General features: G+C 34.5%; 1 protein-coding gene across 2 annotated transcripts in view; it reads right to left on the bottom strand.

The window, feature by feature from the left end:
- Positions 1 to 1266: 1266 nt before the first annotated feature.
- LOC129255965 (extended synaptotagmin-2-like) overlaps positions 1267 to 18489 on the bottom strand; it is a 55677-nt gene continuing 38454 nt past the window's right edge. The window contains exons 15-25 of one of the 2 annotated variants that reach the window (XM_064096256.1): positions 16952 to 17026; positions 16108 to 16194; positions 15220 to 15372; positions 14261 to 14317; positions 13546 to 13826; positions 11414 to 11452; positions 9274 to 9366; positions 8461 to 8595; positions 7650 to 7755; positions 7079 to 7128; positions 1267 to 6642 (exon numbers count right to left, since the gene is read on the bottom strand). In XM_064096256.1, coding sequence (XP_063952326.1) covers positions 6579 to 6642; positions 7079 to 7128; positions 7650 to 7755; positions 8461 to 8595; positions 9274 to 9366; positions 11414 to 11452; positions 13546 to 13826; positions 14261 to 14317; positions 15220 to 15372; positions 16108 to 16194; positions 16952 to 17026 — 1140 coding nt within the window. In that variant the 3' untranslated portion in view covers positions 1267 to 6578. The remainder of the gene's footprint in view (positions 6643 to 7078; positions 7129 to 7649; positions 7756 to 8460; positions 8596 to 9273; positions 9367 to 11413; positions 11453 to 13545; positions 13827 to 14260; positions 14318 to 15219; positions 15373 to 16107; positions 16195 to 16951; positions 17027 to 18489) is intronic. The other variant, XM_064096255.1, reaches the window with a different exon arrangement.

Below are 18489 nucleotides of genomic sequence, written 5' to 3'. Positions count from 1 at the left end.
AAATTTTCATAGCTCTTTCACCTGACTTAAAAATGAGTATATACCTGGTTTATTATAACAAAGTATCTGAAAGTCATCCTTCTTGCAGCCTCCCTTAATTAGCCTTGATACATTTTAAGTACTACTGTGATTCTTTTGCATTAATAGATTAATTGTATTCATTAATTAAGTATGTCCACCAAAGCGTTTAAATTCATCAATATAAAGCACCGTACAATTGTTATTACTTTGTATTCCTTATTCCACTTTACACTGTATTTTCCCCATCTATGAAAGTATTAGAAAAAATAAGTTTTTTTTTTTTTTTTTTTTACTTAAGGACACTTGTCCACAAACATACAGTAGGGGAAGGCGGGGTAAGTTGTGACACTTTTTGCATGTTAGAATTTATACGACTAATAATATTGTAGAAATAAGTACCTTGCCTTTAAATTTGATTCTTGGCAAATGTTTTTCACCTATATATAACGTTCTACCCCCACACTGAAATTCATTGTGACCTTTGAAAAAAACGATGTCAAATGGCTCAACTTGCCCCATATGTGGGGTAAGTTGTGCCACCTTCTGGGTTAAGTTGAGCCACAAAAACTATGTACAAAATGTATGCGGGAAGAAGCAGCATGTCAATTTTTTATTTCAAGTCTTTTCAGAAGAACTGTCATGGGAATTTGCACCTTTCTGCCTGCATATCAATGGCTTTTCAAGGTTTTTTTATTTTTCAATTATACATTACCATAACAATTACCATGGCTCAACTTGCCCCATGTTGGCTGGCTAAAAGTACCCCAGTCCGAACTTAATGCGATATTTTCACATCCACACATTTCTTATGCAACAAGAAGAATGAAGATCCATACCTGGACTAACAATATTGTTCTTATTTCTTTATTATATTTAAAGACGTGTGTGGGTAAAAAGCACTCATCTTTTTTACTTTTTTGGCTGAAATTTGTATTTTCCCTCTAAAAAAGTACTTTTTGTTTCAAAGTCGAAAACAATGTGGTTGGGTAGAGGGTTATGTAATGGGTCATCAATACATGACACCACCACAATATCTGACTCATTCATTATTGGCCTGGGGGTGGTGGCTCAACTTGCCCCTATGCTCAACTTACCCCGCCTTCCCCTATACTCTATATCTCTCTCATTTTTCATACATAATGATTTCTTCTCTTTCTTCTTATCCACTTATTTTCTATCACTTTATCTCTTTTTCATCCCCTCTGTATTTCTCATTCCTAAAAAAAAAACCCAGTAAAATCGAAATGAGATGTGCACAAATAACATAATTTAATATTTCACAAGAAACCAAAGTTTTCACCACTTTTACATTTCACAAATAAAAAGATTGAACAATCTAATGTCTAAAACAATACACTTGTCATAACAAACACACATTCATATTTGCGAAGATACAGGCCAAGTAGTTCCAAACCATTATAAAATAGCGTTATATGGGATAAGTTGTCTCAAAATTCCTATAAACATTATAATTTTTTTGACCAAAATAAAATACATCATAAAAAACTTCATATTTATATCCAACGGTTATTCCTTTATCTATATTTACCCAGAATACATTGCACAGATAAAAAAAGTTTGTGAATATACAAACTAGTATATATATATATATATGACTTTTACATAAGCAGTATCATTCTGGTTCTCAATAACTATACAATGAATGTCACTTTTTTGTATTGTGCATTCTTGTACAGGGATCTCACTATATCAAAATTTGTTATTTTGTGATATTTAATTCATTTTCTTAATGCAGTGCAATATTTGAAAGTCACTTAGTCAACCTTATTTGAAAGTGATTCATATCATTGAATGGCATTAAAATAACACCTTTATGTTAGAATTTGAAATCAAACTGCATTACCAATCCATTTAAAATAAAATCATGAACTCTTTGAAGGCAAGAAAATTAACCATTAAAAAAACAATACAAAGTGTAGCATTTCTGGAGTGAATTTGACTTTTTTTTTTTCTAATAATTTCTGCTTTGGCAGGAATCAAATAGAATTTCAATGTTTTCATTTCATCACAAAGAAAAGTGCAAAGACAATGACTTTTACGAAGAACAATTAATTTATTTCAAGATTAATTACTAACGTTATTGGCAAAGCATTCATTTCTTTGAAAGACAAGTCTAACCCTAGATATAGAACAAGATTCACTAAAAAGACGGCCAATGGACAAGAAGAAAATATTAGATATTATAAAAAAATGTTTTGGAGCAATGAAAGATGCACACACCGCATTTTAAAAATAGAATGATTACCTGATAAAAGATGTGTTTTTATTCCATAAAGAAAGATCTGATATGACGGAAATATCACACAATGACAAATGAAAAAAATCATAATGATAAATAGAAATACTTACAGGTTATTACCATTAGATATATAGTTTGGTATAGGAGCTAAGACAATTTTCACGACCAGAAATTGATATGTTTGATGGAATGGGGAATACGATATGATGAAAGTAGAAAAGAAAGCCTTTTTTTCCTTTAAAAAATATTTTCATTTGAAAAATATTATAATAGACTTAAAAATGAAAATAAAACATCAAGAAATAGACCCTCTGATGCCTTTCTTAAAAAACAGATTCACAAAAACAGGCGGCCATCACCAATGATACATGGACATAACTTTTCTGCCAATGAGCAGTTACAGAATGATGGAAGACTTTTTACTTAAGAATAGGTGAATCTCTCAAACTTCTTTAACCATCAGAACACAATAAAGTTTAATCAGGCATTATCTGCGTAGAAGACATTGGGCATGTCTGTTGGTACGTGATTTAATTTTGTTTAAATGAAAAATGATGCGCTATACAGTGGCTCACTGTCTCGTCCTTGGGTTAAAAGAGAGAAAAAGCAAGTCAATGCAAGTCATATAGGTATTAAAGGCGTTGATTCTGAATCTGAAATCCCTTGGTGGAGACTATAAGCCATAAGTCTTCTGGTCGACTGATTAGAATTAAGCAAGGGGTCTTTGATATATCTATGACAAAGCAAACCAACCATGTGATTCTTGCTTGCACACACATAAGGTATGCACTTTCTCCACTCCCTGGGGACCATTCAAACAAGAGTTTCCAAACTCAATTGCAAGGCATTACTACACTGGCTTTCGCATCTGATCGGGTACCCATTCAAAACCTGGGTGGAAAGTGACAAAGTGTGCACTGACGCCTTGCCAAAGGATACTAGCTGCGACGGCATTCGAACACACAACCCTTTGATTACAAGGCAAGATTCAGAACCACTGCACCATGTCAGTTCTAAACATCAAGGAACATTTCTTCTGAAACAGAAATACTTTTAAAACATCTTTTAGCAGCATGAATACACAGGAAAGGGAGATTAAAAAATATACATCATCTTGCAAAATCCATTCAAAACTTGATGAATGACAAATGTAATTGAAATAATTGAAAAATCTATGATTTACACCAAAATATAATTTTCATTGAATTTCAGACGTTCAATTGCAAACCAACATGAGAGTTGAATTCAGCCATTTTATTGGTAAGCTAGGACCCCTTAACCTGCTCTTAAGCAAATACAAGAAACTAATTATGTACATGTGTAATCTTATTCTACATCAAATAAAAAAAATGTACACAGATCACAGAGAAATTAGGTTACACCCATAGAAAAAAAGACTTGATTTCACTTCAAACTGGAAGAATCCATTTACAAAATGAAAATCTGAAAGCAAAATTACAAAATGAAAATCTGAAAGCAAAGTTATGATACATAATGTACACTAGTTCGATGAAATATTTCAAAAATCAAAAAAATTATTCACAAATATGTTGCTGTGTATCTGAAAACCATGAGTGGGATGGCACCCTAAAAACAACAGAAATACATGTAGATAGATGTTGGAGGAGTTATTTGATGTTTTTCGTTCAATAAGCAAATTTCATATACTGTACAGCGCTGGTGCCAATTTTCATATCAACTCTCTAGAAATATATCATAACATAAGTTGACATAATATATCTAGCTTTCACTACATGACTGTATACCCTGCCTCAAAGTCTGCGGCTAGCTAACTTCCCTATGTCTACCTTGACGCGTTAACCCATCACTTCTGGATGGTCCTTGTGTACTGGTAAAGCTCATAAATGGCAATTAGACAATTCAATATTTCATGGCTAAATATAAAAACTCCAAAACCGGCAGTGCCCACTCTCTCATTTCAAGCAAAATGAAAAAGAATCATCTTGGTTTAACACCGTTTCCTTTATGAATAGTCCTAGTATTCCACCACCATTTACTGTTTCCATCCACCATCACGGTCCAATCCAAATGACACGATAAACATATATCAACATCATGAGGACAACAGACGTACTTGGGACATTGACAATACGTATATAACATGACAAATCTTTAAAACATATTAATACATTACAGTGGAAGAACAACAATTTTTTTTATCTTCACATTATACAAGTATACAATTTTAAGGAGTTTTAAACTAACACATATGCCTATAATCTGAAATTATTATGAACCTGGCAAAATAATAAAATATTATTTTAGTAGCAACTCCCGATCAACTTATCAAAAGCAGTTAAATACCTTTCCGGATAAAAACAAGTACATTGACTTTCTTTATATCACGTGGTATCACTATATGTGCTTAATATACTACAGTACAAAGATTTGTTTGCAGTTTTATATCAAAACATAAAACCATAACATCATCACACGTTGTTTACTCTCTATAGCAACTCATTCCCTACCATATCATAAATTTACAACACAGAACAAAGGAAGGGGTATACAAAGCACACAATTCTACAACCACAAACATCCTCATGATTTCACAAGATATGGGCATCATCATCCACCATCCACGTTGTAATGGATTGCCTAATCGTTAAGATATAATGTATAGATCGTCATTCATACACAACCAACTCGAGTCTGTTCTCCCTGTAACTTCTAAGACCATGGAGTATATTAATTCATTAATATAGTGCCCAGGCATAACATTAAACCCTTATACACAACCATTTTATATTGTATATTAAAGTGTGATTTAGTTTTAAGTAGATGTATATATTTCATTTTGTATTCAGTATGTTATGTGTTGAGCTTGACATTAGTTTTATTCCATAATGAAGATTATAGTGTGCTTGGGATTAGATCATTTCTAGATATGCAGTGCTATGTAGTATGTAACTGCCCATTGTTATTTACTATTAATGTTCATTATCATTTCTTATCATTATCATTATTATTATTGTCATTATTACCAATAATATTATCAGAAGTAATGCAGATCAAAAGCATGCAAGTCAGTAGAATATCCTTTCTATACTGTGCATAAAGTAAATATTAAATAAGTTGCTAGGTTAAATGTATTACAAGTGTTTGTTTGGCAATATGAAAATGAGCACCCCAACAAAACAAATAGCACAATTTTTTTTTTAAATGTACAAATAGAATCGAAAATTCACACAGCCATTTCACTAGCGCTTGCATTCCAAAAGCTCCAAAGACTCTTAAATGGAAACTTGCTGGCATGTTTGGGCAACATTTGCAGTACAAAAATCTCAGAAACAAATTTGGACAATAGAAGATCATGTTGAATAGAAGAAATTCAATGCAACAACATTGACTGACATGTTGCTTTTCAAAGCATTTCAGTGTTTCATGGAAGTCAAACATCTACATATACAATTAAATATGAATGCTTAGGAATATTGATTTACTGTGGAAATGCTTAGAATGAGCAAGCCAATCGTTTATGAGACAAGTGGTGCATTGTGTGAAAACCATATACCTGGTAGTTGTTTAATAGGCAAGTATCAAAGAGAAAGGAGAGTGCCACAATCGTACAAACTTTTCAGTCGAGTGTGAAGCAATTAATCTTTTTTTTACACACAAGAATGAATACACTCATGCTGTTAATGAATCCCATATTGCAATCTTTGTGAATATTTTCATTGAGGGATGTTCACATATGATGCAGTGAAATACAAAAAAATTATTATAATTATATTATCATTATAATTATTTCAATTTATCATCAGTATGCAATATTGAATGACAAAATGTGTATGGCACTACCCTAGGAACAATTTATTCAGTCCGACCAACTCTTTTCTACCCGAGCATAATAGGGTAAATATTGCCGAGTTGGGTAAGTGTGTGTGAACAAAAAGAGATACTCCATATGGTATGAAATGATGTGTCTGATATGATGAATCATGCACAAATAAAATGTTGTTTATAACTGTCATTACCTGCACCATATGTGAACAAAGATTAATCCATGCATCATCAAAGCCAGATAGCAGGAATCCTGCAAGTGGCGTTTTCATTTACCAGTCTTCACGTTCCATAATACAGTAACAATGGGAAACAAACGGGAAAGCCGCTTACGAAAAGACGCATCGTTCCTTTTCATAGCGGTATTTCCGATAAAAAAACATGGCAGAGACTTTTGACAAGGTGTCTAAGATGTGAAGTCTATAGATGTGTTCTGTGCATCATTTCAGCCTTGTATCAAGGTAGTCTTTATAGCTTGGTTGGTGGGTTGAGGTCACGAGGTGAAGCTCATTGAGAGCCGAGATACAGAGTCGGGACTAATCCTCTTTAGGTTATACCTGCAATTCAACAGAAAAAAAAGAAAGGATTATAAAAAATATATACATTTTCCCCTTACAACATGCCTTACTTACACTGATCAATATAGGCCTCATATTCAATTGCTTACTATGTATTATATTTTGGACAGGAAATGTACATCTATTAACGAACGACATCAAACAGAAATGAAGACCCTTTGGTTATATAGTAATACAAGAGAACAGTTGCTGGGCTAGTGCCATAAGCACTTTAGGACTCTGAGCCAAGTGAAATACTTGTAAAAATGTAAAAAAAGGCTCTAATCTCATACCAGCCAAGGACGTGGATAGATATTTACTCCTCCATTTACTCCTCCAGAGAAGTTATATATTAATGAGCATTTTCCGAGTGATGAAATATGAAGATTCTGATTTTTTGGTAAATAGAATTTTCGGTTTGCTTCTGTCAACTTACCATTCTGTTGTGGCTTTGCTAAGGTCTAAGGTTGCAAGGTCAACATCCACCTATCATGACAAAGTTAGAATAAAAACACATATCTTTAATGAAACTGGCTGCAACATTTCCCAGTAATCCTAAAGTGCAATCAAACCACCTGTAAAGAGGGACCACTTGTCTATGAAGACCATAAGTTTGGTTTCAGAAGTTTTGTTCACACACATATGATATGTTGGAATGCTCCCCGGGGAGTGGAGAAGGTGCATACATTATGTGCGGGCATGCCAGGTTCGAATGACTGGGCTAATCATATTTCTGTAAAGCGCTCGTTCCTATGTATAAAGCGCTAATTAAAAGTGGATTATTATTATTATTCAACATGCAATCCCATTGACAAGGATGTGATATCGCTAATTCGCAGAGCATGATCTGTACATAGCAGTGATGCATTTTATACCACTCGCAAATAGGAATCTAAGAGCGATTTTTAGTGGGAAACATCAGCCAGGAACAATTACACAAGCTTAGGTGCTGTTTCACATGGGTGTGGCATAATGACTTTAAATTATAAAAAAAAAAAAAAACTTACCTGGCCAATCGTTGGGTTACTAAGATGAAGGAAAGAGCCTGAATTCTTGACGCAGATATCAATAACTCTCTCTGACAACTCAGTCGATGTGCAGGAAAACTCAAACCTGGTAAAGAAATAAAGATTTTCTCAGTTTTGAATCACAAATTTTTTTTAAATGCCTCATCAAATGTGATCCGTACTTTAACAAACCAATTCACATTACATATACAGTTCACTCCCCACTCTTCTCCACGTCACCCTACAATCAACTTCTCCATCATCCTTGCTCCAATCCTTTTCTCCCTCAATTATTGCCAAAACGGATAACATTTGTTGTTGAATTTATGGTTTCTGTTTCAAAAGAAAATTTTTACCATGACCCATCATGATTACTTTGATATAAATATAATAAAATATACCATTTTTCATGAAAGATTGACTATCATTAATGACTGCTAGAAATTAAAAAGATATGTAACAAACCAATGATATTACAGGATTTAAGCAGCATGTGACAATGGCTTTTAGAAAACAGTGAAGATGAAGGAGGAAGAAAGGAAAGAAGGGGAGGAGGAGAAGAGAAAGAAATAAGGAACAAAGAGGGGAAAAGAAGAAGAAAAAAGAAAAGATAAAAAGGAGAAGATAAAAACAGAGGGAAAATAGTAATGAGGAAGAGTAGGATGATGAAAAAGGAAGAGAAGGAGAAGAAGAAGATGAAGAAAAAAAAAGAAACAGCAGCGAGAGAAGGAGGATCAAGTAGGGAGAAAGGAGAAGGAAGAGAAAGAGGGGAAAAGGAGGAGGAGGAAATGAATATGACAAGGTTACTTACGTGTGGTCAAACACCGGATCCCTTGTATCCTTGATGACTTTGGTCTTCTGTTTACCACCTTTAGATTTATCTGGTAGAAGGTACGCCCTGATGTAAGAATCGGGCATGTCTTCCGAGTCTGGGATCGTCAGTTGTCTGCCATGGGGATAAAGATCATGAGTGATACTGGGAATTCCTCAGGGAATTATTTTACTTTACAAATTTATATAGCATTTTTGGTCATAAGAGAAAAGCTCTCAACGAAGGAATGTACAGTCCTATGTAAAAATATGCTATACAAAAGACTTTATGTGTAGCAGTCTTTAAAAAATGTGGAGCAAATTGCGATGCGATACCAGAAAATTTATTCCTTGATGTAAATACATGCAGAGTCAAAAAACACTGCACACCTCAATGATCGCCAATTTAATGAAACAGTATGCCATGAAAACAAAACTATTATTGCTATCAAGCATGCATAAATATATAATTCCATATTTTTAAAAGAAGTTTAGAAACGCAATGATAATGAAATTCTTATGATAATAATGGCAATTATAATGATAGTGAAGATACTGGGTGCTCAATTCGCTTTCAATGACCTGCATACAAACCTTATTTATACCTTTGATATAAACTTAGATACAATGCAATGCCTATGTAAGAGCTTCATGTCAAGCCAAAAGTCAAGCAACTTAAAGAGAATTAGGAAGAAGGTAAAGATGTGAGATTCATGAAAATTTCGAAAATTCTTGACAACTCAACAAGCATTTCATCATACTGGCAATTCATGTGAAAACCTCAGTAACGAGTTACGAATATAAATTTACTTACGAAGCCTTATGGATCACCACTATAACCTTTCCCCTTGGTGAACTGTATCTTATCGTCATCTGAATACGACCATATGGGAATGGGGCCTTGGAACTGAAAATCAAACAGCAAACAAAATACACAATTGTAAGTGTACAATGAATGTATTAGATTTTTATAGAGTTGACAATTAAACAAAAGAATATTTACAATTTTTTATATTAAGAAAATATTCATAGTAAGATTTATCAGACATTCGAATGAAGATTCTCTTATCATAATGTTTGAAAAGCATGAAAGCGTTTAGTGTTCAATATTCTCACATTTCTTATTTAATTTTGAACAAAACCTTTTTATTTTTTTCTAAGGCTTTTTCAGTATGGCATATTAAATTGTTTGTATATGTGATGAGATAGTATTCAAATAAGGAGTTACACAACAACTGCTCAAATTGATAAGTTTATGGTTAGACCATGTTCTAAAAGACATCCAATGTACACATATCTTACTTTATTTTAAAACATGAAGAAGGCTTCTTATGCTTTTATAGCAGGCAAGTACAGAGTAACAGAGGTTATAAATAAATGTCATAATTGTCTTATTTCTCTTTTGAAAAATATCTCCTTCTGGATATTGTGGAATATACCATGAGTTAGCAATAGACTTATAGGCCCAAATTCACAAAGGTGGTTTTGAAAACCATCGGTTGAAACCATGGTTTATGCAGATTTCCTGTATAAATGACATACCGCATATATTAAACAAATGTCCAATGCTGATGTGCGCTTTGCCACAGCGCGCCAAAGTGATGCCTGTTGCCATGGTTAAGTATGCTATTTTATTCATGAGTCCACTGTTTGTAGAGTGGACTCATTAATTCAAAACAGTGGACTCATAAATAAAATAGCATACTTAACCATGGCAACTGGAGACAATTTGGCGCGCTGTGGCAAAAGCGCACATCAGCATTGGAAATTTGTTTAATATACGTGGTAAATAAGCGTAATTCATACAATATATACATGAAATCTGTATAAACCATGGGTTCAACCGATGGTTTTCAAAACCACCTTTGTGAATTCGGGCCATTGACTCTCATTGTTCATTATGGATACACATTTCAGCTACAAGCATATGTAAATAAGCTTTTCTATTTACCCACTTTTTAAAAATAATTTATGAAGTTCAAGGTGTGGAATCCAGTTTGCATTAATCAAGTATTGCTATGTCTGAATATCCTCATGAGAGATTTTAGACTTTTGAATAAAAATTACCTTTATCTGCTCCTATTGTATGTCTACATATTACAAACTGGATTATTGCTGATATTGTTTAAATCAGAATTCTTAAATTTTGTGAATGTAATTTTATTGAAAAAGGGTCAGGAAATGGCCCCTGTATGTGGGATCTTTTCCTTCAGTAAATAGATAATACAGATATTCTTTCAGGGTGGGGCAGGGTGAGGTTAAGTGAACATATAATTGCATGCTCACATTATTATGCAAAGACAGAATTATGAAATTGAATTGAATTCCAGTGTCATAACAACATGTTAATTAACATTTCATATTCCATAACAAGTTTTTAAAATCACTTCTCAGAAGAAAAACATGCATTAAACTGCTACAAATCATGCTAGTAGTAATAAGAACAATCAAAAGAGGAAATTAAAAAAGAAATCATAATTCAAATGAATCAATAACATACAAGAAATGAAAAACTTAATTATACTTTTCCTTTCTGCTGTGGCTATACTTCTGTGACCACTTTGTACTTACATTCAAATATATTTCTTGTAAATTTAGTGACTCAATAACCATAATAATATTGGTGACGGTTAATAAGTACCATTAACAAAATATTAAATAACTATACAAATATATTTATACAAAATGGGGGATTAAACACAGAATGTTATAATGGTGAATATACATTAATGATTATACACCACTGTGAGCAGAATGTTTTATTGACATTATGTTATAACCACCATATAAACATGAATTCCTCCAGTACAACCCCAAATATCCATCAAATAAGACCAGACTCCATCTCATATGCCACCATCACCAATCGCACCACAATATGTATACACCATATTAAACATCCGAATATAGCTGGAAATGTTTCCCCTTGAATCTTTAGAACCATTCAAACTCACTCTCCATTCTCAAGGGGTTCGAGACCATTTTCGCCACTCCTAGATCAAAGATTAGGTCAAAACCAAGGTCAATATACAACTACAGGAGCACATAAATTACAACTGTGCTCGAAGTTGGGGGACTTTGCAAGAAACTCATTTGTAATTGATTTTGATTGTCAATTGCAAACTTGGAAATTGATAGGGTATTTGTAATTTTTAGCAAATCAAAGAATATTTCTGCAGCAAGAAGCAGACCTACCATACCAATTGTATTGTTTACAATTGATTAAAAGATTCCTCAATGATTTGCAATCAATCTCAAGTTTCCTTATATAATGTACTTTTAAGAATATTTTGATCTCTGTTAATTGATAAATGAGTTCCTTTTGACCTTTCATCACAATATGGTGGCTTCACATACCATATATCTACCAGCACCAGTGTTTAGTGTAGTCAAGTTTACACAATGAATTATGGGAAACAGTGAACCATCGTGATTCAAAATATGAAGATTATTTTTAGTTCGGGAAGGATCAAATGACTTTACTGGACAACAGATGTATCTTATAAAAAATATGTCTTTTGCCTTCCTGAGCCTACTCACGACATTTGGTTGCTAGCATTTTGTAGATCGTGTGACGATGAAACCTTGGCCTTTTTAAGCTTGCCAACGGGGGCGCTGTTTAGACGGTGAAGCCACCATATTGGATGACAAACACTTGCCCTCCTGGGTTCACCTGATCGACTTAAGTAAAAGCTTCACGGGTTAGATTCTGAACTACAGGTCAACAATAAACTGATTTATATTTCTACGTTGAACTCAAGAACATGAAATGTGAAACAAATCCTAATAAATGGGATATCAATGCTGAACAAAGTTTCTTATTCATTACTATTCGAAAAAAAAAAATATCTGCCTAAAGTTTCAAATTACAGTCGTACTGGCAAGCAATAACCAAAAATATGGTAAGATTTCAGGCTAATTTATGAACCTCCGCTGTTCCCAAGTTTCAACTGTTGTTGATGCTACTGCTTGATTGTGCTTACTTCGTGAAATTGCAGTGGAGTGCATACAAGGTATATCCACTGAGCTGTATTTTTTTTTCAATTTATTTCATTTCAACAGAACAATAAACTTATACAGACAATACAAATTGAGGCATGTACAATATATGACATTTTTCTATAAAGTAAAAACAAAACAGAGTATTATACATCAGCAAAATATCATAAACATAAAATAAAATTCTGAGAAAATGTATAACAACCCATCAGCGTGCAAATGCCCATCCAGTTGACATGCATATAAGACGGTATATCACATATGTCGGAGCACATCAATAACGTTTTCTGTGGCTCTACAACCACATTTCACATTCAGGTCAACCACGACCAGACAACAACTAATTTGAAGCAGTTTGACAAAAAATCCGTCCCTGAAGTAGTCAATCTTTAGATGGAGAAAACCTCTCTATCGTTTTGAGTTGCTTATTTAAGTTATTCAATGCGAATGGTCAAAATATATTCTGAACCTAAAATATGAATATGAATTAATACCACAAACCAAATAAGTTCTGCAATATGTTGAGCATAGTACCAGGGTGAAAACACCTGTACATAAAGACTAATCAAAGGGCGCAAGAAAACATAATACACATAGGTGGTCTTTGTGGACAAGTTCTTAGTTTGCATGCAATCCAGTGAGTCATATTCCAAGTAGGTTCTGTAATATATGGTATAGCATCCTGGGACGTTTCACAAAGATTTAAGTATGACTTTGAATCGCACTTAAATGAAGACGCGTACATGATATGCAACACGCAATCTTATTGATCAATACGTAGTAGTGCCCGTCCTCTTGGCATGATCTGACCAATGCAGTGATGCCTTTCATACCGCATGCAACTCGACATTTAGGTGCGACTCTAAGTCATACTTAAATCTTTGTGAAACATCCCCCTGTTTGAATAGAATTATGGTGAAACCTGTTCATGAAGACCATTTCAGGGGGACAAGACAAAATTGTGTTCATAGTCAGAGGTCTTTTTAACCCTTAATACTCTGTTCATAAAGACCACTTTAAAAGACAAAATGTTATTCAAAGTAAGGTGGTTATGATATCCCTTCCTCTCCAATGTAAATTCACTCACTCATAAACATATGGCTGGATGTTTCTCTTCCTCAGCTCCACCCCGCTGGTCTCTCCATCTCCCACCCCGGGGGAGGTTCCATTAGGGGGCGTGGAGATGTTCTGACTGGTCGAAGCGCCCTCGCCCTCCTCCTCCAGACCAGGGCCGTTGACGGTCACATCAGCTGCAGGGGGGTCCGATTTGTTATCCGATGACTTCTCCAGGGATTTCTCCATTGAGGCATCTGGGTTCTCATCGAATACAGCCTCATCCTCATCGTCGTCAAGCTTCTGGTTCTTAGCCTAAAGGGGTAAATAGGGGGTAACGTGAGTCATACACAATTTTTTTACACTGACCAAACAATTTTTTTTAAATTGCACATTACCTTTAGGAGAGCATAATTATCAAGTTATTTCTATAGTACTAACCATGTAAATTCGACTGCATATTGCCTACAGGGAGCACAAAAAGTAATTTGCATTTTTTTATATCAATGACCAATCAATGTTTAACTGTAGGCCTATATAAAAAGGGAGCATAATTATAAAATCATTTTGCTTTTTCATAACAATAAAACTTAAAACAATCATTTCCATGGGTAGGTATAATATTTGTCACTTGTTTGAAATTTACTATGGTCCTAAAATACAAATTTAACAAAATTGTTACTGGACTAAAGCGGGAAAATGATAAAAATCATATTTGATCAGGTTGTAATATTTTCATTGACACTTACCAAAGCAGACATAGGTTCAAAGGGACCCTGTTGTCTTCCTACACCTTTTTCAAGAGCCTGTCAAAAAGATTTTAAACAATGAGTAATTGTATGATGAATATAATACAGCCATTATCAGTCAATGACATAGATTAACATAAGGGAACCAAAGTGGATCTGAAATGGAAGGATATTTATTACCAAATAACTTCTTACCACATACAATCGAAAAAAAAAAAACATTAATGATAAAAAAAACATCATATAATTGTCTGTACCGTGTACTATCTATAGACCAGAATTAGTCAGGCTGGCTAAAGGCTTGGTCCCACTGCACTTACGGATGCAGAGAGGATGTAAAATAGAAAAGAATCTTGCCATCCGTTGGAAAACATTATGTATCCGTTGTGTACTCTTTGCATACGTGTTCCATACGCTCTATACCCATTGAGCATCCGTCCACTGTGATTTCATTGTTTGCCCATGTTCTGGAGCGGATGAAAACGGATGGAGCCACCCCAATCTTTTGCTTGTCTGCTGTATCCGTTATGAAAATGTTTTGTGTTTGTCGGCCAGTGGAACCAGGCCTTAAGTGTAAGGTCTTCAAAGAGATAAAAGTTTGCATTGATTTAGAAAGCCAAGCTATCCTGTCACTAACTTACCCTTAAACACATCTTGAGTGTAATGTTGCTCTGAGGACCCGAGTTATTCAGTTTGAATGGTCTTTCAATCACCATGTCTCGGCTGGCTCATTGTGAGCTCTTTAAAGATATTTTTTTTCTTTAGAAAGCCAAGCTATCCTGTCACTAACTTACCCTTAAACACATCTTGAGTGTAATGTTGCTCTGAGGACCCGAGTTACTCAGTTTGAATGGTCTTTCAATCACCATGTCTCGGCTGGCTCATTGTGAGCTCTTCAAAGGGATTTTTAAAGAGATTTTTTTTCTTTAGAAAGCCAAGCTATCCTGTCACTAACTTACCCTTAAACACATCTTGAGTGTAATGGTGCTCTGAGGACCCGAGCTACTCAGTTTGAACGGTCTTTCAATCACCATGTTTGGCTGGCTCAGCAACAGCTGTTTCAGAGGGATGTTCACATTACCAAGTTTGTTTCCCTTCTTACTGTCTGTGACCTGCAATATCACATCAAAAGATGAATTGGTTTTAGGGTATACAAAAAAATAATTATAAGAATCCCAATTACATCTGGTCATGAGACAAATGCATTTAACATCTTCAGCTCTTTGACAACATTGATTACAGATGATGGTAATGATGATAATAGTCAAATGATAATGGTCAGTATGATGATGATGAGGTAGGTAGGTAGTGGTGATGTTGATATAATGACAATCAGTGGTGGGCCCAGGGGGGGGGGGGCACAGAAGGCCCATGCCCCCCCCTTTGAGAGCAATAATCAATGTAAATATACCGTTTTGACCCAAGTGTGCGCCTTCCCCTTTTGAAAGTGAGGACCCTTTTTTTTTGCTTGTCAAATTTTCTGCAGACGAAATGACCTTCAATTTTAGGTGAAAACCCTTTTTTTCTTTTGCTTTTTTCAACGGGAAAACGTGCCCCCCTTTCGGAAAATCCTGGATCCCCCTGATGACAATGATAATGAGGATGATAATAACGATGATGATGATGCACAGTGGCCATTATTACACACGAGCATGTCAAGGAATGACTGTACTGTACTGTACCGCTTTGAGTAAATGTTAAAACCAGGAAAAAATTTTAAAATACAAGGTCGACTGAAAAATGCCCCTTTTTTGGAGACATCTCCACTTGCATCCGAATATATCATCCTTCGGTACATTTTTATGCACTGCATTTTTTCCCCCTGGTGTATCCAAAAATACTCTCACCTCTACATCCAGTGACTGCATGGCGGGGTTCATGACCAAGAAATGATAGGTCTCCTCCCACACAGGACGCATTGTTTTTTGTTGAACCTGATGAACAAAATATAAGTGAATCCATTCATTCAAATAATGTTTACTATGATATTGTTATCAGAAATGACTTTAATATCAGAGGGTTCAAATTTTGCAACATCATTGTTTCTATGTTGGAAAAATAAAAATGGATGTAACATAAACCCTAAACCCTGGTATGATTTGACAAAACCTGTAGTTTGTAATACAAACACAATGGCCTCATATCATTCCAAGCATATGTAAGTGATTTCATCATCATTTTCCCAAACTGTCCTAAGCGGATTTCAGTAGAGAAGAAACAAATTTTGAGATAAACATTTTTAAACACCTATTTTGGAGAGATTTAAGTAACGTTATACATGAATACCCATTTTTCATGCCACAATAGTAAATATCTAAGCAACTGACTGAGACCATTAACGGGTAAAGGATTGTATTAGTTTATCAGCATTTTGCGGTCTAGGTTGATTACCATTATAAAAATCATCAAATTTGGGCAAACTGGGATACTTCATGAAAATCGTGACAATTTGCCAGAGCAACTTTAAGAAGACAAGAAATTTACGGTTACAGTTTTGATAGGGTTTATGGTTAACATACTTTGAGGATTGGGTTCAGGGTTAGGGTTAATTTCAAGATTATGGTTTATATCTGGCTTTCATATAATGTGCACATTTTCCATGGGAGCAGTTATTGCTAGCACAAATGACATGAATTCTACAGGTATACCGAAGAAACTGTACTGTGATGTGTTGAGGATTCTTGTACTCACATGACTCTTTTGTGTGGTCTGACCAACCTTAAGTGTACACACAGGACTGGGCATACTGGTGGATCTTGATGATACCTGCATTATTCCAAAAAGTAAACAAACAAAAAAAATCAATTTTGATCAATCTTTCACAAAAAAAATTACTGGTATACAGATTACCGAAGTGTGGTGTCATCTATTTTCAATTTTTGCATTTCAGAGCTTTTTATACCATATAAAAAAAAAAAACCACTACCAAAATTTGGTGAGAATCGGTCCATGGGGGCCGGAGATATGACTTCATGAATACGTAATTAGTCCCATTGAAGTCAATGTGTTTATGAGGTCATATCTCAGGCCCCCATGGACCGATTCTCACCAAATTTTGGTGGTGGGATTTTTTTATCATGCGCTCCCAAAATATGGTATCAAAAAACGCTCCGGTTTCATAAATGACATACGATTACGGTAAATTCTTGACACTTTGTAACTACCACTGACACCTTATAGTTCTAATTTTTTTTCCACAACATATTTGAAAAATTCTGATTATTCAAACACACTTTCAGGCAACTGGCAACCTACCCTGATAAAGGTATACATTTTTGTTGGTCCTGAAAAGGACCACCCAATCTTGGGTGGTCCTTTTCAGGACCGACACTTGCCCAAGAAAGATACATGGTGTACCGTGAAACCTACTCCACTATTCTTCTTTGCCATGGAAACCTTCAGAAGTTATAAACATATTTTCATGTTAAATGCATAACACTTTTTTTTTCAAATATTTTAGTGAAAATTCTGAGCATTGTCTTAATAAGTTAATAATGGTAAAAAAGGGGACTTGCATATTACATCAAAGGAGGGGGGGGGGGACCAGGGTAAGAATCTACTTTCCATGATCAAAAAATTTACGGTACAATTGTAATTATCCTGAGCAAATAGGAAGAGGAAAGATCGAGCACTTGCTTATCATATCAAAGAATTTTTAATTTATAGTTGAACAACAGAAACTACAATAAAAAGGAATATGAAAAGTCAAATCTGACAAGAAACATTGCTGGCTGCAGATTGCAGCTCATACATTACTTTGTTGTAAACCAGAATTTAACCAATCCAGAAATCCTCATTCCCTTATACTTTAAGGCCTGGTCTGATTTTGTACTAAAAGTATGGGATGCCAAAATGTCAAAATGTTTACTGTGTTCTTTCCTCATGCTTTACTGGTGAAGCAAATATTTTAATTCTTCTTCCCAGACAGGTATAAATAATTTGAGCGTCAAGTGAGCTGATAAATTGAACGTGTACTCAAGATTTGTGTCACAATGGCTATCCATAGTTATACCACATTTTTAATCAAACCGGAGTCCAAAATACAGGGTGTAAAGTAGTAATTAGATTTTAGAAAATTATCAAATAACTTTTATATCACATGACACTTGTTGGTTCAATTATTTGGTTGCACTAAGCTTGCTATGTTTTTTTTTTTTTTAGTTGTCTTTGTTGTGAAAACTCTTATTTCACAGCTATTAATCCTGAATAGAGCCACACTACATAATATG

The sequence above is a fragment of the Lytechinus pictus genome, chromosome 3 (assembly GCF_037042905.1).
Source record: "Lytechinus pictus isolate F3 Inbred chromosome 3, Lp3.0, whole genome shotgun sequence".
Lineage (NCBI taxonomy): Eukaryota > Metazoa > Echinodermata > Echinoidea > Temnopleuroida > Toxopneustidae > Lytechinus > Lytechinus pictus.
The sequence above is the reverse complement of the archived record's forward strand: the minus strand, read 5'-3'. Positions and strand labels throughout refer to the sequence as shown.